Below are 27,674 nucleotides of genomic sequence, written 5' to 3' on the forward strand. Positions count from 1 at the left end.
TCTAAAAGAAAAAAAGAAAGAGAAAAAAAAAGAAGTTAAAAAGTCTCATAGTATCCAATCCGTTCTAGTAAAATATACAATCTCCACAAAAAAAAAAAAAAAAAAAGAAAAAAAAGAAAAGAAAAGAAAAAAAAAGAAAAAACCATTATCGTTTACTAAGTCTCCTAAAATCACATATCACTTGACTCCTAAAAAAGCGTAAAAACACTGAAGCAGATACCCTGCAAACTTGTGGGACCGAACCTGCAAAGTCATGGGCCCATCCCTCTTTCCCATTCCAGGTGTCATCTTTATTTCTTCCTCACGAAGTCTTCGGAGTGTTAGAATACACTTCAGAGTTCCTCAGCTCTCGAATGCTGAACGCTTGAAGAAGCTTATGGTTTCTCTCTGCTAAAAAGCCCTTGAAAATTTCTCTAAATAAGACACAGAACATTGTGCCGATCGACGGGAATAATTGTGTTTCAATCGGTTAATAAAATTTGAGCAACAAAGTGTTCCCTTGTTTCCATTTGTTTTAGAGCAGTGAGCAATGGTGGAGTCTGCGGATTCTGGTGCTGCATCTAATATTCAATCTCCTAATTTTTCATTTGCATTCGACAATGTGAATTTCTCGGATAGGATGTTGAGGATCGAAGTCATGGCGGAGCCCTGGACAGAAGAATCAGGGGATGAGGATTGTAAGTGCAGCTGCGAAGGGAACAGGGAAGAGGCGCAAGAGATTGAACAGGAGAACAAAGGTGTCATTCTTTACCCTTTACTGCTCCCTCTCTCAGTTTACATTGTTTCTTTCTTTCTTTTCTTTATCTGATAATTCTTGAACTTGTCTTTTGTCAATCTTATCGTCTGAACTTGTCTTGTATCAATCTCATCGTCTGCTGTTGCTTTCCCTGGGAAATTTGGTTAACTTTTTATGCTTTATCTGTTGGTGCTTTTGCGTTCTGATCACTGGCTTTAGTATTTGCTAACTGAGTGAGACTCGTGCGAGTAGAAAAGTAAGGAGAGACCGGGCTAAAATGCAATACAATCACGGTTTTTTCTCTGTACATTTTGAATGTCGCTTTGGAGGCTTCTTTGGCTTCGCCATTGCATTGGAGGCTAGGGGCTTGGCTTTAGCACTTGGGCTGATTTGGGTAAGAAAAAACTGACAAGACAAAAATGTAGAATTTTTTCACACATCTAAAATCAAGTTTTATTACTTACTGTATATAATATTTATGATCAAGCTAATGGCATTCCCAATCCAAAATTAACCATAATCATGAAGAAGCAAAATTCTGAGCATCCACGATTTTACATTCACCAATCACCAGACAAAGTTTTGCAAATGATGTGGACAAGAACCATGAATACACAAATTCACAATTAAATGAGTCAACAAAATGTCTCACACATGCATGGTATTCAAAGAAATGCAAGCCAATATACCAAATCTAAGTTCCATTCGCATTTTGTTGAGAACTTATTGTCTAATTCATACTTCCACAGTAAAAGACCCAAAAAAAAACTAGTAAGCATTAAATCATAGTTCTAGTCCTGGTCATCATATCATTGTTGGAGCTAAGAAGCATTAGCACACTCAACACCACCAACAGGATTGCCCAACAGGATTGCTTTCCTCCACATCACCATTGGGCAACATTTGTCCCCTCCTCTACTCTTAGTTGCTCAACTTCTGCCCATTGCAAGTCTTCTCACTCCACTTCTGCCTTCTCCCTCAAGGATCCCCGAACCTCGGTGACACCTCATCCATTTTATGAATATATGCTGGTAAAATGAATTCTGTAGTTTACCACCTTTTCCTTTTTAGTTGCCTACATCACATGACTACAATTTACAAAATTGTCATCAAATAGAACACAAAATCATAAAACATGAATTGTAGGTTGTGAGTTAACTTTCTCGCAGCTTCAAATTGTAATGGATAAAAACTAGCTCATATAGTCGCTTATATTCTAGTTTATTTGTCGCCTTTATATGGATGGGCTCAAAGACACTCCATTTCCTTTCACAACTGGTAGCACTACCAATTTTGGCTCAAAATTTTAATCGCAAAGCATTGTAGCTCACAAAATTGGTTACCAAATTGGGATCACCATGCAACTTTAAAGAATTTTTCAAATGCAAAGTAAATCAACAATCAACATCCCATGTTTACAAAAAAAAAAAAAAAGCTCATGACAACTGTTAAGCACTTAAGTTACAATCTAATATTAAAGAGTTAGCATCATCATCATCCAAGCTTTATCCCAACTATTTGGGGTCAGCTACACGAATCTTGTTCCACTATTCTGCTCTATCAAGCGCCATACCCTTAGTCAGACCATAAGTCATCATATATCTTCTCATTACTTCTATTCATATCCTTTTGAGCCTTTCCCTTACCCTTTTAATGACTTCCACTTGAACCGAATCGCCCCTCCTAACCGGTGTTGTTCTAGGTTGATGTTGTACATAGCTAGATCGCTTAAGCCTACTTTACCTCATCTTATCACCTCTTGGAAGTACCCCCTAAGTTCCCTTGGATATAATCATTCCTAATTCTATCATTTCTTGTCTTACTACTCATCTAGCTCAACATCTTCATCTTAGGCCTCAACCACACTTATTTTATGGATGTGTTATTTCTTGACAACCCAATATTCCGTTCATAAAGAATGGTTGGTCTTACGACTGTCCTATAGAACTTCCCCTTTAATATCATTGATATGCGACGATCACATAAGACTCCAAAAGCACATCTCCTCTTCGTCCACCTAACTTTAATTTTATGTGCGACATCTTCCTTAGTCTCTTCATTCTCATGGATATCAACCTATATAAAAAATAATATCTTTTAGGTACTTCTTAGCCATCAATCTTAGCTAGACTCCATTTCAATCAAAGCTATATTGTACAAATGTTTTTCTTAGAGCATATAGAGGTCTTTTCTCTTCTCCCTATCAATTTCCTATGTAGGAAAACAGCCTCAATGGTTTACCTACCTAGCATAAAACTGAACTAATTTATGGATATAATCATTTTATGTCGCAGTCATTACTCAATCACTCTCTTATACAACTTTATAGTGTGGCTTATAAGTTTGATCCCTCAATAGTTCGTGCAATTATGTATGTCTCCTTTGTTCTTGTAAACAGATAATAAAATTAATTTTCTCCATTCGTTTTACATTTTTTTTTGTTCTCAAAATCTTGTTGAACATCTTGGTCAACCAAGATAAAGATATGTCAATATCTGCCATGCACTTCCAAACCTCTATAGGGATACCATCTGTCCAAAAACTTTTTATTATTATCATCTTTCTCAAAGCTTCTTGCACTTTAGATATCTTAATCCTACAAATATATTTATGACCTCTGACTTCATTTATATGAAAGGTTCCTCCTAATGCTGTGCTCCCATTGTGGTTACCATTTAACAATATTTGAAAATAACTTATCTACCTTTTATTGACTTCATCATCCTTCAACAAGACCCTCTAATCCTCACTCTTAATGCATTTAACATGATCTAGATCCCTACACTTCCTCTCTCACATTTTTGCTAGTTTTAGGACGTCTCTTTCACCTTCTCTTGTCTCCAATTTATCAGATGGATCATCATACGTTGTAAGCTTAGCCTTACTATTAGCGTTCTTTTTGGCATTTTTGTATTCTTCTAAGTTTTGATCATTTCTATTCCATTGCCAAGCTTTGTACATGATCTTTTTTTTTTTCTAACAGCCTTTTGAACTTCATCCTTCCACCACCAAATTTCTGTATCTGAATGTTGTTTCTCCTAGATTCTCCTAAAACTTCTAAAGGGAATCTAGTAACTACCAATTGTAATTTGTGGAATTAAATCAATGGTGCAATGATTTATGTGAATACACGTGTTTTTACTGTGCATGTAAAGCCCACTGGGAACCATTATTGAGCATGCTACTTCTACTTTGTATTTTGATTTGTGTTCCTCCCTTTTCTCTCAGTTGTGTTCATATTTATTGGATGTACACTAATGCTCCCAATGGATGCTGATGGTACCATGCTTTTTGTTTTGTTCTCTCAGAATCAAAGTTTGCTATATGCGAAAAGGATCAGATTTTGAGAAGTAATAGTTCAGGCTCTGAGAATGGAGTGCAATGTACAGACCAAGGGGAAGAAGCTGCTGTGAAGATGGTATCACCTTCAGGTATTAGATTGCTTGCCTGCCTATTCAACGCAGTTCATGTTGCATGACCTTTAAAGCCTGTTACTTAGTACTTTGATTCTTGTGGCCATGGTTGTCCTCCATATGAATGAAGGAGATAAACTTTTTTGTGGATGCGGTCTTTCTTTATGTGCATGTCTACCTGCATTTGAATTCTACATGTAGAGTTAATGGAAATTTTGTATATCTTGAGATGAGATGCCTCCCCTGCTCTTTGTTTTAACGTATAAGCCTATCTCATCAGTCAATTATATACTTCTTGGATGTACACTTCTGTAATTATATGTACGCTGATGAGTGATGGCCTATACTTTTTATTTCATTCTCTTATTATCATAATTTGAAGAGAATGAGAAGGATCAGATATTGAGCAGTAATTGTCCAGACGCAGAGAATGGAGTGAGTGTGACCAGAAGAGACGAAGAAGAAGAAGCTATTTGCCTTTCAATCTATACAATTGTTATGGCACAAGGATATTAAATTAGGTTAACTATCAGAAGAAAAAGAAAAGAGAAAACAAAAATGTAGCAGATCTGAAATGGGGTTTAATGCATTTTGGGTTTATTGCAACATAAATTAAATTGATTTATTTATTTCATGATGCGAGATTTTTAGACTTATACGTGACAACCTTTTAAGGAAAAGTCTCCTACAAATCATATGCTTCTTGTTTTAAATCTAGAAAGGAAAATATTAAAAGTTAAAACATTTAGTTAGTGGGCTTTGGTACACAAAGTAGGATGCCTAGATTTCATGCTTTAAGATGTTTTGCTTCTAACATTACAAATAACATGATCCTAATGAAATGTGCTTTTACAATTTTGGAGAAGTCGGAGAACTTCAATAAATGTTTGGGAAATCCATCAAAATTGCATAGCTTATGGGGGCATTTGATAACCGCTATAGCGGTGAAAGTGAATGACTTTCCCTGTTAGTGCAGTTTTCACCTATTTGAGAATAGTAAAAAAAAAAAGAACGTCGGAACACAAGTTCTCCTCATTCACTATTCTCTTAAGAAAAGTTGCTGCATTAGGGTACCCGATCGCGGCTACTTTCAGAGAAACTCACGCCATCAGTGAAAGTTAACACTGGGAAAATGGTGTTATAATATTATTATATATTATATATTATATATTATATATTATATATTATATATTATATATTATATATTATATATTATATATTATATATTATATATTATATATTATAATATATATAATTATATTATAATATATCATAATATTATTATATATTATAATAATATCATAATATTATTATAATATATTATAATAATATTACAAATTATATACAATAGAATATTATAATAATATACAATAATATAATAGAATATAATAACATTATATAATATTATGTTATTATAACATAATATATAAATAGTATAATATAGGGAAAATATCATCGTATACCCTATTTTTGGTTTCATATCTCAATAAACCCAAAGCTTCAAAATGTATCTCCTAACCCCTTGACTAACTTTACCCACTTTTAACTATTTATCAACCATAACAAATATGAAAAAGACATGCTCATTCTAAACCCTTCCTTTCTTTACGTCATATATTTCCCCCAAATTTCTCTCTCTTTATCATTCACCCTCTTTGTCTCTCTAACAGGGGAGAGAGAGAGTGAGAGGCAGGGGGAGAGAGAGTGGAAAAATAGATAGAGAGAGAGATTTAGGGGAAAATCACGTGAAGAGAGAGAAATGATGGTGTTTAGAAATGATGTCTTTCTTATATTTGTTTGAGGTAAAAAAATAGGTTTAAAAAGGATAAAGTTGGCTTTGGGGGTTAAAAGATATAAAACTTAAAATTTTTATGACTCAAGATATATTTTTAAAACCTTGGGTCTATTGAGATATAAAACTTAACAATAAAGAGTATGGAGATATTTTTCCTATAATATATAATGTAATATAATATAATTGTAATAATATATAATATCATATAATATAATATAGAGTAATGATCCTATGAGACCGTCCCACACCCATATGTGTAGGACCTCAAAGGATCACCATTAAATTTGACACAGACATCTAGAAAAGTCAAGTCCCACACCTATGTGATAACTTTTCTAGAGATCTGTGCCAAATTTAATGGTAATCCTTTGGGGTCCTGCACACATGGGTGTGGGAGGGTCTCATAGGATCATTACTCTATAATATAATATATATATATATATATATATATATATATATATATATATATATATATATATATATATATATATATATATACCGGCTTTCCCAATGCCAAATATGTGAAAATACTAGCACCACAATTTATCAAACAGGTTCCTTAGCTTTCAAGCTACCAATTTTCATTTGCTTCCCAGAATCTAGAAAAGTTGGCAACAAAGAAATTTCCAGGGAAACAGTAGTGAAAGTTATCAAATGCCACCTATGGCACATATGATTTGTGCTTTCAAAAATGGTTTGGGGGCAACATTTGCAATTAGTTTGTTTGTAAAAAGCGAAAAAGGTTAGATTTATGGCATGGATGCCTAAAAAATGAAAGTTAATTTGCAAATAAGAGATCAAACCACAAATCAAATACAATGGGGTCCAACATAGTTTAGTCTCCTCTCCAAACTCACTCATCCATGAGAGAGAGAGATAAATTGCTTGAGCAAATCGACATTTTATTCAAATCCTTTCTCCCTCTAGAATATTGTTTTGTATCTCTAGCTATCTATCTTTAGAAATTTTCTCTCTCTAGCTATCTCTCTCTGCAAGCTTGGAACCGCTGCAACAATGGCAAGAACCAAGCAAACTACTTGCAAAATAATGGGTGGGAATGCCCCAAGAAAGAAACTTGCCACGAAAACAGAGAGCTTGTAAGCTCTCTCTCTCCTCTCTCTCTCTCTCTCTCTCACACACACACACACACACACACACATATATATATATAGTGAGTCCGTTTATTTTAATTGTTTTCCAAATTTTTCTGTTTCATTAACAGACCCTAATATTTTAGATATATTAACTATCAATCTGAAAACCCATAGCTTTAATATGACTCCATTTTCAATCAAAGCTATATTGTACAAATGTTTTTCTTAGAGCATATAGAGGTCTTTTCTCTTCTCCCTATCAATTTCCTATGTAGGAAAACAGCCTCAATGGTTTACCTACCTAGCATAAAACTGAACTAATTTATGGATATAATCATTTTATGTCGCAGTCATTACTCAATCACTCTCTTATACAACTTTATAGTGTGGCTTATAAGTTTGATCCCTCAATAGTTCGTGCAATTATGTATGTCTCCTTTGTTCTTGTAAACAGATAATAAAATTAATTTTCTCCATTCGTTTTACATTTTTTTTTGTTCTCAAAATCTTGTTGAACATCTTGGTCAACCAAGATAAAGATATGTCAATATCTGCCATGCACTTCCAAACCTCTATAGGGATACCATCTGGTCCAAAAACTTTTCTTATTATCATCTTTCTCAAAGCTTCTTGCACTTTAGATATCTTAATCCTACAAATATATTTATGACCTCTGACTTCATTTATATGAAAGGTTCCTCCTAATGCTGTGCTCCCATTGTGGTTACCATTTAACAATATTTGAAAATAACTTATCTACCTTTTATTGACTTCATCATCCTTCAACAAGACCCTCTAATGCTCACTCTTAATGCATTTAACATGATCTAGATCCCTACACTTCCTCTCTCACATTTTTGCTAGTTTTAGGATGTCTCTTTCACCTTCTCTTGTCTCCAATTTATCAGATGGATCATCATACGTTGTAAGCTTAGCCTTACTATTAGCGTTCTTTTTGGCATTTTTGTATTCTTCTAAGTTTTGATCATTTCTATTCCATTGCCAAGCTTTGTACATGATCTTTTTTTTTTTCTAACAGCCTTTTGAACTTCATCCTTCCACCACCAAATTTCTTTATCTGAATGTTGTTTCTCCTAGATTCTCCTAAAACTTCTAAAGGGAATCTAGTAACTACCAATTGTAATTTGTGGAATTAAATCAATGGTGCAATGATTTATGTGAATACACGTGTTTTTACTGTGCATGTAAAGCCCACTGGGAACCATTATTGAGCATGCTACTTCTACTTTGTATTTTGATTTGTGTTCCTCCCTTTTCTCTCAGTTGTGTTCATATTTATTGGATGTACACTAATGCTCCCAATGGATGCTGATGGTACCATGCTTTTTGTTTTGTTCTCTCAGAATCAAAGTTTGCTATATGCGAAAAGGATCAGATTTTGAGAAGTAATAGTTCAGGCTCTGAGAATGGAGTGCAATGTACAGACCAAGGGGAAGAAGCTGCTGTGAAGATGGTATCACCTTCAGGTATTAGATTGCTTGCCTGCCTATTCAACGCAGTTCATGTTGCATGACCTTTGAAGCCTGTTACTTAGTACTTTGATTCTTGTGGCCATGGTTGTCCTCCATATGAATGAAGGAGATAAACTTTTTTGTGGATGCGGTCTTTCTTTATGTGCATGTCTACCTGCATTTGAATTCTACATGTAGAGTTAATGGAAATTTTGTATATCTTGAGATGAGATGCCTCCCCTGCTCTTTGTTTTAACGTATAAGCCTATCTCATCAGTCAATTATATACTTCTTGGATGTACACTTCTGTAATTATATGTACGCTGATGAGTGATGGCCTATACTTTTTATTTCATTCTCTTATTATCATAATTTGAAGAGAATGAGAAGGATCAGATATTGAGCAGTAATTGTCCAGACGCAGAGAATGGAGTGAGTGTGACCAGAAGAAGACGAAGAAGAAGAAGCTATTTGCCTTTCAATCTATACAATTGTTATGGCACAAGGATATTAAATTAGGTTAACTATCAGAAGAAAAAGAAAAGAGAAAACAAAAATGTAGCAGATCTGAAATGGGGTTTAATGCATTTTGGGTTTATTGCAACATAAATTAAATTGATTTATTTATTTCATGATGCGAGATTTTTAGACTTATACGTGACAACCTTTTAAGGAAAAGTCTCCTACAAATCATATGCTTCTTGTTTTAAATCTAGAAAGGAAAATATTAAAAGTTAAAACATTTAGTTAGTGGGCTTTGGTACACAAAGTAGGATGCCTAGATTTCATGCTTTAAGATGTTTTGCTTCTAACATTACAAATAACATGATCCTAATGAAATGTGCTTTTACAATTTTGGAGAAGTCGGAGAACTTCAATAAATGTTTGGGAAATCCATCAAAATTGCATAGCTTATGGGGGCATTTGATAACCGCTATAGCGGTGAAAGTGAATGACTTTCCCTGTTAGTGCAGTTTTCACCTATTTGAGAATAGTAAAAAAAAAGGGAACGTCGGAACACAAGTTCTCCTCATTCACTATTCTCTTAAGAAAAGTTGCTGCATTAGGGTACCCGATCGCGGCTACTTTCAGAGAAACTCACGCCATCAGTGAAAGTTAACACTGGGAAAATGGTGTTATAATATTATTATATATTATATATTATATATTATATATTATATATTATATATTATATATTATAATATATATAATTATATTATAATATATCATAATATTATTATATATTATAATAATATCATAGTATTATTATAATATATTATAATAATATTACAAATTATATACAATAGAATATTATAATAATATACAATAATATAATAGAATATAATAACATTATATAATATTATGTTATTATAACATAATATATAAATAGTATAATATAGGGAAAATATCATCGTATACCCTATTTTTGGTTTCATATCTCAATAAACCCAAAGCTTCAAAATGTATCTCCTAACCCCTTGACTAACTTTACCCACTTTTAACTATTTATCAACCATAACAAATATAAAAAAGACATGCTCATTCTAAACCCTTCCTCTCTTTACGTGATATATTCCCCCCAAATTTCTCTCTCTCTAATATTCACCCTCTTTGTCTCTCTAACAGGGGAGAGAGAGAGTGAGAGGCAGGGGGAGAGAGAGTGGAAAAATAGATAGAGAGAGAGATTTAGGGGAAAATCACGTGAAGAGAGAGAAATGATGGTGTTTAGAAATGATGTCTTTCTTATATTTGTTTGAGGTAAAAAAATAGGTTTAAAAAGGATAAAGTTGGCTTTGGGGGTTAAAAGATATAAAACTTAAAATTTTTATGACTCAAGATATATTTTTAAAACCTTGGGCCTATTGAGATATAAAACTTAACAATAAAGAGTATGGAGATATTTTTCCTATAATATATAATGTAATATAATATAATTGTAATAATATATAATATCATATAATATAATATAGAGTAATGATCCTATGAGACCGTCCCACACCCATATGTGTAGGACCTCAAAGGATCACCATTAAATTTGACACAGACATCTAGAAAAGTCAAGTCCCACACCTATGTGATAACTTTTCTAGAGATCTGTGCCAAATTTAATGGTAATCCTTTGGGGTCCTGCACACATGGGTGTGGGAGGGTCTCATAGGATCATTACTCTATAATATAATATATATATATATATATATATATATATATACCGGCTTTCCCAATGCCAAATATGTGAAAATACTAGCACCACAATTTATCAAACAGGTTCCTTAGCTTTCAAGCTACCAATTTTCATTTGCTTCCCAGAATCTAGAAAAGTTGGCAACAAAGAAATTTCCAGGGAAACAGTAGTGAAAGTTTTCAAATGCCACCTATGGCACATATGATTTGTGCCTTCAAAAATGGTTTGGGGGCAACATTTGCAATTAGTTTGTTTGTAAAAAGCGAAAAAGGTTAGATTTATGGCATGGATGCCTAAAAAATGAAAGTTAATTTGCAAATAAGTGATCAAACCACAAATCAAATACAATGGGGTCCAACATAGTTTAGTCTCCTCTCCAAACTCACTCATCCATGAGAGAGAGAGATAAATTGCTTGAGCAAATCGACATTTTATTCAAACCCTTTCTCCCTCTAGAATATTGTTTTGTATCTCTAGCTATCTATCTTTAGAAATTTTCTCTCTCTAGCTATCTCTCTCTGCAAGCTTGGAAACGCTGCAACAATGGCAAGAACCAAGCAAACTACTTGCAAAATAATGGGTGGGAATGCCCCAAGAAAGAAACTTGCCACGAAAACAGAGAGCTTGTAAGCTCTCTCTCTCCTCTCTCTCTCTCTCTCTCTCACACACACACACACACATATATATATATATATAGTGAGTCCGTTTATTTTAATTGTTTTCTAAATTTTTCTGTTTCATTAACAGACCCTAATATTTTAGATATATTAACTATTAATCTGAAAACCCATAGCTTTAATATGACTCATGGTTCTCAAAATTTAGCTATTATATACCGAATTTATTACAAAGTTATGAATACTCTCTGTCTTACTATTATGCAAATAGATAAGAAGGATCAAACCATATTATTTCAAACTAATATAGAAAAATCAAATACTATTATACCCAAAACCATTACTTGGTCAGATATTATTCTACGTCAATCATGGGCATTGCAAAATGCAAACCAGCCCAGAGAAGTACCTGTGAATAATATTCCCAATCAAATAATAGAACATCAGGATGGAAATATTGAAATTAAATTTCAACAATCTACAATACAGGATGATATAGATATCAATAGGAAAAGGATTAAGAAACCATTGGTTCCGGCAAGCAAATCTTGTCATACAACTCCAGATGTTATAATTCTTCCTTCACCATTAATGCCTACAACATCTTCAGACTTCCAACTACAAGGAGTCAAACGAACAGCTGATCACGTAGTCATTCCCACATATACATTTGAACCTGACATAGTAGATTTTAACATACTCACTTTACAAGTTGAAGAAGATATAAATATTGATGAATACCTAGAAGAATACTTAGCCTATAAATTAGCAAAAAAGAAGAAAAAAGTAGACATTGAATATATAAAACAAGATTATCTAGCCCTAGAAAATCAAGGTATTAGAGACTGGTATCTCAAAACATTCTAACCTAGGTTAGTAGAATTATTTCATAAAAAATATAATAAATTCCTCAAAAAGGAAAGAGAAACAAAAGGATTTTTTATATGGTTACAGGAAATTTGTACTCAATATAAGATTAAAAATCCTCAATTCAATACTATTCAAATAATTGAAGAGAAAACTTATATAAGTACAGATGGAACGATTACTACTAGCACCCATCCTCCTGTGAAAAGTATTATACTCAAAGGAGTCAATACACCACCAATTAAAGGTGAACCACCTCAATCCCTCTATGAAATTATTGCAACACCTTATAAGGTTGTACCCAAGGATATGATCAAAAAGCATGAATTAATACCACATATTATTGAGCAAAACAATTATACCAACCTATACATGCAATCTTTAGGAAAACAAGCAGAAAGAATAGAAAGATTAGTCACTCCTTACCTAATCATGGAAACCAATAACAGCTTTACCATATTATAAGAGACCCACACATGTTGATGTACAATTAGAAGAAGATACTATCCAACAGGCTGTTTCCTATTCAGGAAGATCAATTGTCAATTAGACAATAGATGGTCTATCAGATCTAAAAATATTGGATGTCATGAGACATATCACTATGTTCGCCTCAACAAATAAAATGGCTGGCAATCCTGATCAAGAGGTTGCCAAAGCAATAGTCAATGGATTTACTGGCTGGTTAAGAGGTTGGTGGGATTTCTATGTTGATGATGACACCAAAAATAGAATCCTTACCAATATAAGACAATGGACTGCCAGAAATGAACAAAATCAAGAAATAATCTATACTGAAAGTGATGCAGTAAACACCCTAATATATACTATTACTCTCCATTTCGTAGAAAGTACAGCCTTATTAGCAGCAAGATCAGAAGATCTGCTGTCTAATTTTAGATGTCCTACTCTCTCCCATTATAAGTGGTATAAGGATGTATTCTTTTCCAGACTACTCATAAGAGAAGATTGTCAGTTAGACCATTGGAAAGAAAAATTTATTGCTGGTCTACCATACCTATTTGCAAAAAAAGTCAAAGAGAGACTAAGAAAGAAACATAATGGTGTTATCATATATTCTGCATATACACTTGAAGAATTATCAGCAGAAATATGTGCTGAAGGATTAGCTTATGTACTGATCTTAAGCTCAAAAGACAACTGGATAAACAAAAAATTACTAAGCGTAAAGAGCTTGGTGATTTTTGTGAACACTTTGGTTATCATTTAGATAGAAAAAATAATAAACCTGAAAAAGTATATAAGAAAAAGAAAAAATATAAGGAAAAATATAAAAAGGATAAAGTACATGAACAATATAAGAAATCCAAACATAAGAAATCCATAAAAAAGTTTCTCCCAATAAAAATAAAAAGAAAATACCCGTATGTTATAAATGTGGAAAACTTGGTCACTATAAACATCAATGTAAAGTCAAAAAGAAGATAGATGCTTTACAATTAGATGAGTCAGTAAAATCACAATTATATCAAATTATCAATTATGATACATCTTCCTCAAATACAGATTCTGCAGATTCTTCTACCGATACAGAATCATCTGATCCAATGGAAGAATCCACTTGTGCTTGTCCTATCCCATCACATAATCTTCATACTTTAATACAAGAAGATAATTTAATTTTAGATCTTATAGAAAAAATTACAGATCCAGAGGAAAAAAGATCTGTGATTACAAAATTTATAACTCTAGCTAAAACAAAAGCAAAAACACCTCTTATCAGTAAAACACCAGATGAATATAATTTTGCTTCTATTATGAAAAGAGTTAGTAAACAACACCTCATTAAGCACAAAGAACCTTCAATCTCAGACCTAAAACAAGAGATAAATGAAGTCAAGAAAGAAGTTCATCAGCTCAAAAATAGAATTAAAATTCTAGAATTACAAAATCTATCCAATCACAATTCTGATACAGATGAAGTAGAATTTAATCATCTAGTAACAACATACAGTCCTGATCCACCTGGAGATACTCCAGAAACGTCAAGCACTAAACCACTTCTAATAACAGAACAACCTACTTCTGTTAATCTTCTAGACAAAATCATGATCCAAAAATGGTTTGTTCAAGTAACCATTATAGTTGTAGAAGATTATAAATTTCAAACATCAGCCTTAATAGATTCAGGTGCTGATTTAAACTGTATCAATGAAGGATTAGTACCAACAAAATATTTTGATAAAACAACTCAAATCCTCAATACTGCTGATGGCAGTACTCTTTATAAACTATAAATTATCTAATGCCTCGGTATGCATCACCAATGTATTAAAACCCCTTTTATCATGGTAAAAGGATCAGTCAAGCAGTAATTCTTGGAGTCCCATTCCTTACTTTATTATATCCATTATCCATAGATTATACAAGAATCACATCAAGCTATCAAAATATTTCATTACATTTTGAATTTATCCACAAATCAAAACTCAAAGAACTTAATAGTGTCAAAAGTCAATTACACAATAAAGAAAACTTTCTCTGTACTTTAAAACAAGAAATTAAATATAAATATGTCGAAGAACAATTACAAAATCCTCTGATACAACAAAAGATTCATCAACTTCAACACCAAATAGAGATTTTCATATGTATTGAACACCCCAATGCCTTTTGGGAAAAGAAAAAACATGGTATCAGCCTTCCATATGAACCAGGATTTGATGAAAGACAAATCCCTACAAAAGCTAGACCAATTCAAATGAATACAACTCTATTAGAAATGTGTAGGAAAGAAATTGCTGAACTCCAAAATAAAAAACTTATTAGACCGAGCTTATCACCATGGAGTTGTGCAGCTTTCTATGTTAATAAAAATGCTGAAAAGGAACGAGGAGTTCCTAGACTTGTTATCAATTATAAACCATTAAACAAGTACTCCAATGGATTAGATATCCTATTCCTAATAAGAAAGATTTATTAGATAGAGTAGCAAATGCATGTCTATTTTCTAAATTTGATATGAAATCAGGATACTGGCAAATTCAAATTAAAGAAGAAGATAAATATAAAACCGCATTCAATGTTCCATTTGGTCAATATGAATGGAATGTCATGCCATTTGGACAAAAAAATGCTCCATCTGAATTCCAGAAAATCATGAATGATGTATTCAATGCTTATTATCAGTTTATGATTGTTTATAATGATGATGTCCTTATCTTTTCAGAATCAATAGATGAACATATTAAACATATTAATACCTTCATACATGCAGTCCGACATGCAGGATTAGTTGTATTTGCAAAAAAGATGACTTTATTCAAAACCACTATTAGATTTCCAAGACACAATATTCATCAAGGCACCATTATTCCTATAGATAGATCAATACAATTTGCTGATAAATTTCCTGATCAAATTCTAGATAAAAAAGAACTGCAAAGGTTCTTAGGATGTTTAAATTATGTCATTGATTTTTATCAAGATCTTGCCATAGATGCTAAACCTCTACATGATAGATTAAAAAAGCATCCTCCACCATGGACAAATATTCATACCAAGGCAGTACAATTAATTAAGCAGAAAGTCAAAACTCTCCCTTGCCTTTCTTTTTCTCATCCTACTGCTTTCAAAATAATTGAATGTGACGCCTCAGAGTTGGGATAAGGAGGAATCCTAAAACAATGCGTAGATGATCATGAACAACTACTCAAGTATACTTCGAAAGCTTGGAATCCAACCCAACAAAACTATTCTACGGTAAAAAAGGAATTACTTGCTATTGTCCATTGCGTTACCAAATTTCAAAGTGATATTCTCAACCCACAGTTTCTTATTTGCACTGATTGCAAAGCTGCTAAGGATATTCTACAAAAATATGTTCAAAACCTTGTTTACAAACAAATATTTGCTCGTTGGCAGGCTCTCCTTTCTGCCTTTGATTTTACTATTGAACACCTTCACGGTTCCTCTAATTCCCTTCCTGATTTTTTAACCCGTGAATATTTGCAGGGGGCAACACTGACACCAACGACGAAGAAACACCACTATCACTTGCACTACAGCTATTTGCAGCTAATCAACATAATACTTTGTCAAATCCACCTACTTTAATGGGCTCTCGTAGCAATTCTTCCCGCAATGAGAAACGCCCTTTGACAATAATACCATTTGAAGGTGAAAATCTACCTTTGGCTACCCTTTCACCTTCCATTTCACCCATTCATCAAATAACTTATCCAGAAGCTAATACATCCACTCTAGCCTATACTCCTGCTCAATCAAGGCCAACCCATAAGCCTAATGTTCCTCGTTCTCCATTCATTGAAAGAGCATATCTAATGGATATCACAATAGATGACCACCATACTAGCATGGATCCCATTAAACTTGCTCCGTTATATCTCATAAACCATTTGAATCCTACCAATGGAGTAAAAACCCGTGAATACTATGAAGCCATTCTTATGGAAACAGGGTCCATCTCTGTTGTCCATTACTATCAACAAAATACCAAAATGATTGCATATTCCAAAATACAAATAAAAAAATTTCTCTCATATGAGGAGTGGGGTTGCAATCCCGCTCAGGGTAAAAAACTAAATAATACTGAGTTTTCGTATAAATATTATAAATATGCCGAGTACATAGAAGCCTGACATAAAGTATTTTATTATCAAAACCCAAATAATACTCATAGCTGGTGTATTCAATTTCGTTTACCAATTTTAGAAAGATTCCCAAATTGGTTTAAAAATTGGCTTTTAATATGGGGATCAACTACTGAAATTTTACCTCCTGCTTTTCAAAAAGTGCCGGAACAATTTGTTCTCTTCAATAATAGTGATATCAATACAGACAATCACATTTACTTTGTTGCAGTATACCAACTCCCATGGATTATGAAGTGGGAATATTCAATCTCTGTTAATAATACATCTGATCATACCTATATTCCTCGCTTTGAAAAAACCATTTCAGTCAAATGGTGGGGTATCTTCAATATGGATCCCACAACCATAGTGCCCAAACGAATACCTCCACAAAAACCTATATATAATCCCAGTCCAAGTGGATATATTACTGGCAATACCTCTTTTGATTTCCCCACATACTTGAGAAATATGTTGCAAACAAACTCTAATGCCTCCAAAAAAACCCTTGAACAACAAATTAGGAAGATTTTTGCAGAAGCAAGAAGAAAGCCGGTCTCATCAGATGAGACCGTACAGTCCTCACCAGCTCGTACCAATAGATATTTTCCCCTTGAAGAAACTGATCCCGAAGAAGAAGAAGATGATCCTGATGAATACAGCCAAAGACCATGATCCGTTGTTGCCAAGATTGTGACCCGTTACAATACTCACTCACATATGACAAAAAATACTGTTCCAAGATGCCATTACTATTCCCACCAATAGACAAGACAAGAGAAGTTACTATTCTCAGATACTGTTACTGTTCCCACCGACATAAACGACAAGCCACCAACACTGTAGCTACAAGAAAAGACAAAAGTTGCTGACACGTGATGACAAAAGGACCACTATTTCTAGATACCCTTTTGTCCTTACCTCCGACCAAAGGAATCTGCTTTTCTTCTTTTTTCTTTTGCGTTTGTCTCATTATCCTACTTTAAGTCCCTTCTTGCTTTAAGTCGCTTTACCTTAACGACGAAGGCATCTCTTCTTTGCCTATAAAAGGCAGCCTCCTGCCTCATAACCAACAAGGTCGCTCGGAGCTTCTCTCTTCCCTAGCTGCTCTACTCTTTGATTTTCTCTCTGTTTCTCAAATAAAGTTCTCATCTCATCTCTCTCTAACTCTATCTAAGTCTTGCTCGTTCCTCACTACTCCTCTTCAAGCTCCATCTCTTACCACCACAGTTGCTGTTCCGACCTTACAGCCCATATCTTTCAGGTCTCTGTTTCAACTCTTACTTCATTAAGACCCAGATTCTATCTTCTCCAGGTTCTATCTTTTCCTTTTTGTTTATTTCTAATATGTGCGATTGCAATCTTTCTTCACTTCTGTCACACTGTCCTCAGCATTGGAAACTCTTTTCCAGTTATTGTATTTGCACATTGTAAACTTTTGATACACAGTTTGTAATAATACGTTTGTTTTGATATGATTGTATAAAGTCTGTAACAATACTTTTACATTTGCTTTAATACATGTCTGTATAAATGTCTATTGTATACAGTCCAAGTTATTAATACAGTCTTGATGGTTTGATTATTATGCAATTTAAACTTGTGTTTAGCATAAAGATAGGAAATCATAGCCACACACAGTGGTTAGTAATAGATATATCGGTCATACCCTTCATCTCCATACTCTTATTCTGCTCGAACTATTATCGTATTTTACAAGAAATAGTAAAGTATAATAGCTTAATATTCACATACCTACTATAAAATATATCTCAAGAATTCACTGTAGATCCCAAAATGCGTCGGGATCTACAGTGAATTCTTGGGATATATTTTAGAGTAGGTATGTTAATATTAAGCTATTATACTTTATTATTTCTTGTAAAGTACGATAATAGTTCGGACAAAATAGGAGTATGCAGATGAAGGTTATGACCGATATATCTATTACTATGATTTCCTATCTTTATGCTAAACACAAGTTTAAATTGCATAATAATCAAACCATCAAGACTGTATTAATAACTTGGACTGTATACAACAGACATTTATACAGATATGTATTAAAGCAAATGTAAAAGTACGGTTACAGACTTTATACAATCATATCAAAACAAACGTATTATTAAAAACTGTGTACAAAAAGTAAACACACTTACAATGTGCAAATACAATAATCTGGAAAAGAGTTTCCAGTGCTGAGGACATTGTGAGGGAAGTGAAGAAAGATTGCAATTGCACATATTAGAAATAAACAAAAAAGAGAAGATAGAACCTGGAGAAGATAAAACTTGGGTCTTAATGAAGTAAGAGTTGAAACAGAGACCTGAAAGACGTGGGCTGTAAGGTCGGAACAACAACTGTGGTGATAAGAGATGGAGCTTGAAGAGGAGTAGTAAGGAAGGAGCAAGACTTAGATAGAGTTAGAGAGAGATGAGATGAGAACTTTATCTCAGAATCAGAGAGAAAATCAGAGAGTAGAGTAGCTAGGGAAGAGAGAAGCTCCGAGCGACCTTGTTGGTTATGAGGCAGGAGGCTGCCTTTTATAGGCAAAGAAGAGATGCCTTCGTCGCTAAAGTAAAACGACTTAAAGCAAGAAGGGACTTAAAGTAGGATGATGAGACAAAAGCAAAAGAAAAAAGAAGAAAAGAAAATTCCTTTGGTCGGAGGTAAGGACAAAAGGGTATCTGGGAATAGTGGTCCTTTTGTCGTCACGTGTCGGCAACTTTTGTCTTTTCTTGTAGCTACAGTGTCGGTGGCTTGTCGTTTATGTCTGTGGGAACAGTAACAGTATCTGGAAATAGTAACTTCTCTTGTCTTGTCTGTTAGTGGGAATAGTAATGGCATCCTGGAACAGTATTTTTTGTCATATGTGAGTGAGTATTGTAACGGGTCACAATCTTGGCAGCAACGGATCATGGTCTTTGGCTGCATTCATCAGGATCATCTTCTTCTTCTTCGGGATCAGTTTCTTCAAGGGGAAAATATCTATTGGTACGAGTTGGTGAGGACTGTACGGTCTCATCTGATGAGACCGGCTTTCTTCCTGCTTCTGCAAAAATCTCCCTCATTTGTTGTTCTAGGGTTTCTTTGGAGGCATTAGGGTTTGTTTGCAACATATTTCTCAAGTATGTGGGGAAATCAAATGAGGTATTGGAAGTATTATATCCACTTGGACTGGGATTATATATAGGTTTTTATGGAGGTATTCGTTTGGGCACTATGGTTGTGGGATCCATGTTGAAGATATCCCACCATTTGACTGAAATGGTTTTTCCAAGGCGAGGAATATAGGTATGATCAGATGTATTATTAACAGAGATTGAATATTCCCACTTCATAATCCATGGGAGTTGGTATAGTACAACAATGTAAAGGTGATTGTCTGTATTGATATCACTATTATTGAAGAAAACAAATTGTTCCTGCACTTTTTGAAAAGCAAGAGGTAAAATTTCAGTAGTTGATTCTCATACTAAAAGCCAATTTTTAAACCAATTTGGGAATCTTTCTAAAATTGGTAAACGAAATTGAATACACCAGCTATGAGTATTATTTGGGTTTTGATAATAAAATATAGTTTATGCCAGGCTTCTATGTACTCGGCATATTTATAATATTTATACGAAAACTCAGTATGAGAATCAACTACTGAAATTTTACCTCCTGCTTTTCAAAAAGTGCAGGAACAAATTTGTTTTCTTCAATAATAGTGATATCAATACAGACAATCACCTTTACATTGTTGTACTATACCAACTCCCATGGATTATGAAGTGGGAATATTCAATATCTGTTAATAATACATCCGATCATACCTATATTCCTCGCCTTGGAAAAACCATTTCAGTCAAATGGTGGGATATCTTCAATATGGATCCCACAACCATAGTGCCCACACGAATACCTCCACAAAAACCTATATATAATCCCAGTCCAAGTGGATATAATACTGCCAATATCTCTTTTGATTTCCCCACATACTTGAGAAATATGTTGCAAACAAACCCTAATGCCTCCAAAGAAACCCTAGAACAACAAATGAGGGAGATTTTTGCAGAAGCAAGAAGAAAGCCGGTCTCATCAGATGAGACCGTACAGTCCTCACCAACTCGTACCAATAGATATTTTCCCCTTGAAGAAACTGAAAGAAGAAGATGATCCTGATGAATGCAGCCAAAGACCATGATCCGTTGCTGCCAAGATTGTGACCCGTTACAATACTCACTCACATATGACAAAAAATACTGTTCCAGGATGCCATTACTATTCCCACTAACAGACAAGACAAGAGAAGTTACTATTTCCAGATACTGTTACTGTTCCCACCGACATAAACGACAAGCCACCGACACTGTAGCTACAAGAAAAGACAAAAGTTGCCGACACGTGACGACAAAAGGACCACTATTCCCAGATACCCTTTTGTCCTTACCTCCGACCAAAGGAATTTTCCTTTTTTCTTTTTTCTTTTGCTTTTGTCTCATCATCCTACTTTAAGTCCCTTCTTGCTTTATGTCGCTTTACTTTAGCAACGAAGGCATCTCTTCTTTGCCTATAAAAGGCAGCCTCCTGCTTCATAACCAACAAGGTCGCTCGGAGCTTCTCTCTTCTCTAGCTGCTCTACTCTTTGATTTTCTCTCTGATTCTCAGATAAAGTTCTCATCTCATCTCTCTCTAACTCTATCTAAGTCTTGCTCCTTCCTCACTACTCCTCTTCAAGCTCCATCTCTTACCACCACAGTTGCTGTTCCGACCTTACAACCCATGTCTTTCAGGTCTCTGTTTCAACTTTTACTTTATTAAGACCCAAGTTCTATCTTCTCCAGGTTCTATCTTCTCCATTTTGTTTATTTCTAATATGTGCGATTGCAATCTTTCTTCACTTCCCTCACACTGTCCTCAACACTGGAAACTCTTTTTCCAGTTATTGTATTTGCACATTATAAGTGTGTGTTTACTTTCTGTACACAGTTTGTAATAATACGTTTGTTTTGATATGATTGTATAAAGTCTGTAACAGTACTTTTACATTTGCTTTAATACATGTCTGTATAAATGTCTGTTGTATACAGTCCAAGTTATTAATACAGTCTTGATGGTTTGATTATTATGCAATTTAAACTTGTGTTTAGCATAAAGATAAGAAATCATAGCCACACACAGTGGTTAGTAATAGATATATCGGTCATACCCTTCATCTGCATACTCCTATTCTGCTCGAACTATTATGGTGTTGCTTTTGAGCCTCTTCGTTAATTTCTTTATTGAGATTTTCAATTACTGTAGGTACCTTATTTTCTTTGGGTGTCTTTTATTCCTTTTGTCTTTCAATTCTATGGTTATCTCGTTCTCTTCTTGCATTTTCTTTCTGATGTTCTCTTGGTGATTGCCTGCAGTGTAATTGGTGATCAGGGACTTCATCAGTTTTTTAGTAATCACTTTCTCGGATTTCATTACAATCTTCTTCTAGGAGATGTTTTATGAAGTAGTTGCTGCTAAGGTTTTCTGATTCGTGTTATCTTGAAACTGAAAGTTTTTGTTCAAAATCATTTGTTGTAATCTTGATAAGAAACAGCTATTGAGGCTTTGTTTTTGGACATGTTCAATTTCATTGGTCTATAAGCATGAAGAGTAATTTCTGTATTTGTCTTTCTGGATTAGGCCCTGCTACAACTGCATGTCTATTGTTGCTTTTGGTGGTTGTTTACTGCATTGTGGCTAAGTGGCTTGATCCTTTCAATTTCTGTCAACTTGTTGGCATCAAACATGAATTTTTTTTTGACTTTATTTCTTCTACATTTCAGCATGTCCATCCATGCCTTTTATGGTTGGAAGCTGTCATGGTCTAATCCTCCTCTTTTTCTGGTTTGTTTGTTTTGGTTGGGAAGATGGGGTTTTTATTTTTATCTCTCTCTCTCTGCAGTTTGTTTGCATTGGTTGGGAAGATAGTTTGTTGAATTGCTAGGGAGACTGCGCAGTTCTCTTGTTTGGAAAGGCTCCTTTCAATTTGAATAGTGTATTTGATACTGCAATCTGTATGTACTTCACTTTACATACCTATTGAATAGAGTTACCTCTTCTCAAAAAACGATCTCTATTGGTTTGTCTGCATTGGCTGGGAAGATCAAACGTTTATTTTGATACGTCTCTTCCCCTTTCTATTAATTGTTTGCATTAATTGGGAAGATGTGTTTCAGTTTTTATTTCTCTCTTACTCGTTGGTTTTTTGCATTCACTTTGAAGATGAGTTTTCTTTTTGATGTCTTTGGATTCATTATCAGGAAAAATTATCACTTAAATCATTTTGTGGTTCAGGATTTGGTCACACGTGTTGAAAGGCAGCCAAACTATACAAACCACAAACTGATTCAAGTGCAGTTTGTGAAAATCCAGTAGATGGCCATCTGTATTTTGAAAAGACAGATTCATTTTTATATTGCAGCTAAACAAGGGGTTTAACTTTGAGCATTATTCAATGATTCCCATGGAGATTACAGGCCACTTGTACCAAATTTTTATTTTTCTTTCTTCTCTATTTGTAGTTTTATTTTCTTCTTGACTCATCTTTCATCCTACTATTATTTTCTATATTACTTGTTGTCAACATACTGTGTTACATTATAGGAGGTGAGGTAGCAGATGACAATGTTCCACCTTGGAGCAAAGATTGTTCTGTTTTTATGAGGGTTAAGAAGTTACATATCAATTCTGCAATATTGGCTGTTAAAAGCCCTTACTTTTACAAGGTAAGATAGGATTATGCTTTGAGCTGTTTGTTACTATTACTTGTATCTATGAATGAAATCACCAATATGACACTTGCTTTGGAAGCTTTTCTCAAATGGAATGCATGAATCAGAGCTGAGAGATGTGAAGCTACAAATCAGTGCTTCAGGTAAGTTCTTTCAAATACAAAAGTTATCAAGGAAAGAATGATCAAATCACCTTTCCCTTGTAAAATGGGAAAGGCAACTACAGTTTTCATGCATGCAATATTTCTGTATTTTGACTCCGAATGTTGTTTATTCAAATCTTGTTTTCTGTTTAGGTTGTGATCGTTACATATTCTGTTGTCAACCATACTCTAACATCTGTTTGGTATATTACTGAAGAGATGTCTGGTTTATAAATAAAGAGAGTTCATGCATTTATTTACTTATTCTTTGTAAAGGGAATTAGAAATAATATAAATTTCAATTTTACTAGGCAAGGACCGGCAAGGTTTTGGACAAGCAATCAATTGCCCAAAAATAAATAAATTAATAAATAAATAAAATATTTCTATGTTTGGGTTAAATTTGGGGATATGTCCATTGTGCCCGGTGGTGTAATTTATGTTGTTCTGAGTGTTCCTGATGGTTTAATGTAAACAAAAGACAATGTAGTATGCACTACGAAAGCAATATTTCTATAGAGGAAGAGACAATAACAATTCTGAATGGATTAAAGTGAATGTTACAAGGGCAGTGGATGTATGGAAAATGACTAAAATATACTTTTATTGTCTAATAAAGATTTCGTAGACTACCCGTAAATTCTCTACAAAAGTAAATGACCAAAGTATCATAATTATTGTTTCTATAACCTTAAGATAAAATATGAAAAAATACACTGAACTTGAAATATCATATATGTTTGGCCCAGAGGAGGATGCATTCATGGAGCTATTGAAGTTTATGTACAGTGGGATTCTATCAACAACTGCTGCTCCAGCATTCTTGAGGGATTTGTTGGTTGTTGCTGATAAATTTGAGGTTGCTTCTTGTGTGCGTCACTGTATCGTGTTGCTGGGTACTCTGCCCATGACCCGAGAATGTGCTTTACAATATCTTGCGCATCCTTATATTACAATAAATGCAACTCAACCTCTTGTTGTTGCCGCAAAGCAGTACCTTGCCAAACAATATCAGGATTTATTCGAGTAAGCTCTCTCTTTCTTGGATTGCTTGCATGTTTAATTTGTCATTGCATTAGTTGAATTGTTTATTGGCTAACCATTGATTGGAATATGCATGAAAACACTTACTCTAGGATCGGGGATGTTGTACACACATTGATAAACCAAGCTTCTTAAATTCATTGCTGAGACATTTCACTTGTAAGTGTCATAGTGTCAAAGCTTTTGGGGAAGTCCTCAGGAATAAGCAAAAGATAAAAAGTAAAAAGTTTAAAAGTGATTGAATTTAAAAATTCAATTAGTTACATTGTTTATTCTCATAGGCAATCTTACACATCTAACATCCAAATGTATCTCTATTGGAGCTTTTCACCCCATATTGATTGTGAGTTTCTATGCAAAGCACAATTTTGTCATGGTGATTTGGGTTTATTCTCATAGGTAATCTTACACATCTAACATCCAAATGTATTTCTATTGGAGTTTTTCACCCATATTGATTGTGAGTTTCTATGCAATGCCCAATTTTGTCATGGTGATTTGGGCCCAAGATAATTATGTTGGTGGATTTTATATATCAATTAATGATTATCAATTTATTTTTTGGCATAGTTGTGAACAATCTACGGCTAGCCATTGGTTAATCACTTCAATTGCACAAATTAAATGATCGAACTTCGATTTGAAATTAACACCTAGCATATTCTTATTAGCTTAGGTAACCCCTAAGATAACACTAGATGAAAAAAGGTACTAAGCAAATAGTTTGATAGAACTTTTACAGGCAAAGGCTCGAAGGGAAAGATCAGTGACTATCTCCATTGGGTGTGGTTTTCATAAGGTTGCAACCTTAAACAATCCATTTAAGGTGCACCTTCAAATTTTATCATAACATGTAATTTTGATGTAAAATATCCTTAAGATTATCTCAAAATCTATTTTCAATTCTAATTATAAAATTTTAAACTCCAAAATAATTGAAATCTTGAAAATGGACGGTCTAGATAATGTGTTATAAACGTGTCAAATCTTGAAAATGGACGGTCTAGATAATGTGTTATAAGATGCACTATTTCTAAGACTCAAAATCCTTTTTTTTTTTATAGTCATACATCTCGATGTCAATATGATCAATTAGAGGGCTTTTCAAAATTAAAAGAACCTTTACTGATGGATTTTTGAGGTGCATTCGTAGTTCTAGATTTTAAGGTTGCAACCTTATATAAACTTTTCCCATCTCCATTTTTAGGGAAATATATATAGTGGAAGGTCTGCCTGGAGCAGATTTGTATTGTCGATGTATCTTTGAACTGCTTAGTCATTGAGCCTGGCAGCTCAGATTCATGAAGTCATGTCTAATTTGTATCAGCGGGTCTGCCAGATCTAGTGGAACAGGCTTTCTATAATCCATTCTTCGATTTGCATATTTTAATGAGGAGGCAATGTGCTTGCCATATCAAGATCTATTTGGTGAATGGGTTCTGTATGGAGGGCATCTATTTCCAGCTATGCTCAACCGATTTTAAATGATAAACATAATATGAACTGCCTAATAGATGAAAAGGAGGATGCCTTGTGCCATTGGAATCAGGCTATATGAGAAAATTATGTTGAGGATAATCATTTTTGTACTTTTTTGAAGGGCCATTTTTGAATTGTTCGAGAATGCGGGATGAAAACCCTAATTTGGTGCTAAAGACATTGCTAAAAAAAAAAAGGAAAATTGGAAGGGACTTGAAGCGATCTGGAGCTCATATGGTGAATTGTCATTTATCTTGAAATAGAAATGGATATAACGCATAAAATATAAACCTGTGTATATAAGTTGATCTTCTAATTGTGTGGCATTGATTCTAACATGAATTTTCATGGATTGCAAGAATCGTGATTATCTTGATTTATCAATTAATCAAGTTCAAAATTGATGAAATGTTAATGCTGTTTCATTTATGTATTGAACGGCAGTGTAATTTTTGTTGATGCAGATCTCATGACGAGCTTATGGCCTTGCCTTTGTCTGCTGTGGAGGCAGTGCTCTCAAGCGACAAGCTGCATGTGGGAATGGAGGATGCTGTATTTGATTTTGCCCTCGAGTGGGCACATGCTAAGTACCCGAATTTTGAGGAGCGGCGTGAGATCTTGGGTTCACATATTGTCCCTGCCATATGCTTTTCCTCCATGTCAACCCACAAGCTCAGGGTGGTCCTCGAATGTGAAGACATAGATCCCAACCTTGCATCGAAATTGGTGGCAAGGGCATTTATTGTCAAGGCAGAGGAAGCTGAACTCAAGCATTGTGTGGCCGAGTGCGCATACAAGCGCCCCCCATTAAAGGTGATACAGTTGTCAGAAAACCATGCCCTGGTGTTCTTGGACCTTCGGCGAGAGGAGTGTGCTGCCCTCTTTCCAACAGGATCCATGAAATCACAGTTGTTCTACCTTAATGGCAATGCCTTCACCCTCCGTGTTCAATGCAACAATAAGGAAAACTCTTCTCAGTCCATTGGTCTTTACCTTAATATGGAGGAGGGTTTGGGCAGGGTTGTGATCCAGTACTCCTTTGCATCTGTATCGAAGCCAAGTAAGAAATTTAATGCCAATGAGATGTTGGAGGAGACCTTTGTCAAAGGGGGTACAGGTAGGTGGTTTTACGTCTTCAACACTCCATGGGCCTCATTCATCGCTGACGACAGCCCCAACTTCTTGAATGGTTTGCTGCACCTGCGTGTTGAAGTAGCCATCAGGACACAATGATTCACTATTTGAATCTCTCAATAGATTGAATCTCTCAATAGATTGAATCTATCTTGCCACAATGACATGTTTCCACTCGTTCTGTCATGCAGCAAACTAGGGCTTCTATAATTTTTTTCTTGTAGTAATTTAAAAGGGGCATCACCCCATGCAAGACGGTTCATACATGAAGCAACCAAATACTAGACACTGTACTACAAGATAGTCAGATGGAAAATTTTTAGAGCA

General features: G+C 34.4%; 1 protein-coding gene and 1 long non-coding RNA gene across 5 annotated transcripts; both read left to right on the forward strand.

Annotated features, from left to right (window-relative positions):
- Nucleotides 1-312: 312 nt before the first annotated feature.
- Nucleotides 313-27,674, forward strand: LOC18444289 (BTB/POZ domain-containing protein POB1). 4 transcript variants are annotated; one of them, XR_016044626.1, is made up of 8 exons: nucleotides 313-737; nucleotides 4,045-4,167; nucleotides 8,403-8,525; nucleotides 16,152-16,316; nucleotides 23,420-23,541; nucleotides 23,655-23,690; nucleotides 24,440-24,716; nucleotides 26,678-27,674. XR_016044626.1 is itself a non-coding variant. In XM_088852126.1 (8 exons), exons 1-8 carry the CDS (start codon nucleotides 530-532, stop codon nucleotides 27,444-27,446), a joined length of 1,851 nt encoding a protein of 616 aa, XP_088708252.1. In that variant the 5' UTR covers nucleotides 313-529; the 3' UTR covers nucleotides 27,447-27,674. The 4 variants fall into 4 exon arrangements, 3 of the variants coding, with proteins under 3 accessions (XP_088708252.1, XP_020529348.2, XP_088708253.1); XM_088852126.1 differs by having other exon boundaries at nucleotides 23,627-23,690; XM_020673689.2 differs by lacking the exon at nucleotides 16,152-16,316 and having other exon boundaries at nucleotides 23,627-23,690.
- Nucleotides 22,736-23,260, forward strand: LOC148779702 (uncharacterized). The gene is made up of 2 exons (XR_016044627.1): nucleotides 22,736-22,830; nucleotides 23,111-23,260. It is a non-coding gene; the product is annotated as an uncharacterized LOC148779702 (long non-coding RNA).

This window comes from Amborella trichopoda, chromosome 11, assembly GCF_054954075.1.
Source record: "Amborella trichopoda isolate Santa Cruz 75 chromosome 11, AtrichopodaSantaCruz75HAP2 v2.0, whole genome shotgun sequence".
NCBI lineage: Eukaryota > Viridiplantae > Streptophyta > Magnoliopsida > Amborellales > Amborellaceae > Amborella > Amborella trichopoda.

Bases quoted from the DNA above. Each gene is read 5' to 3' on its own strand.
- LOC18444289 (XM_088852126.1), top strand. From the start codon at position 530: ATGGTGGAGTCTGCGGATTCTGGTGCTGCATCTAATATTCAATCTCCT. The intron at 8,526-16,151 runs GTATTAGATTGC...GAATATTTGCAG, and splicing joins GAAGATGGTATCACCTTCAG to GGGGCAACACTGACACCAAC. The intron at 23,542-23,626 runs GTAAGATAGGAT...TTGCTTTGGAAG, and splicing joins AAAGCCCTTACTTTTACAAG to CTTTTCTCAAATGGAATGCA.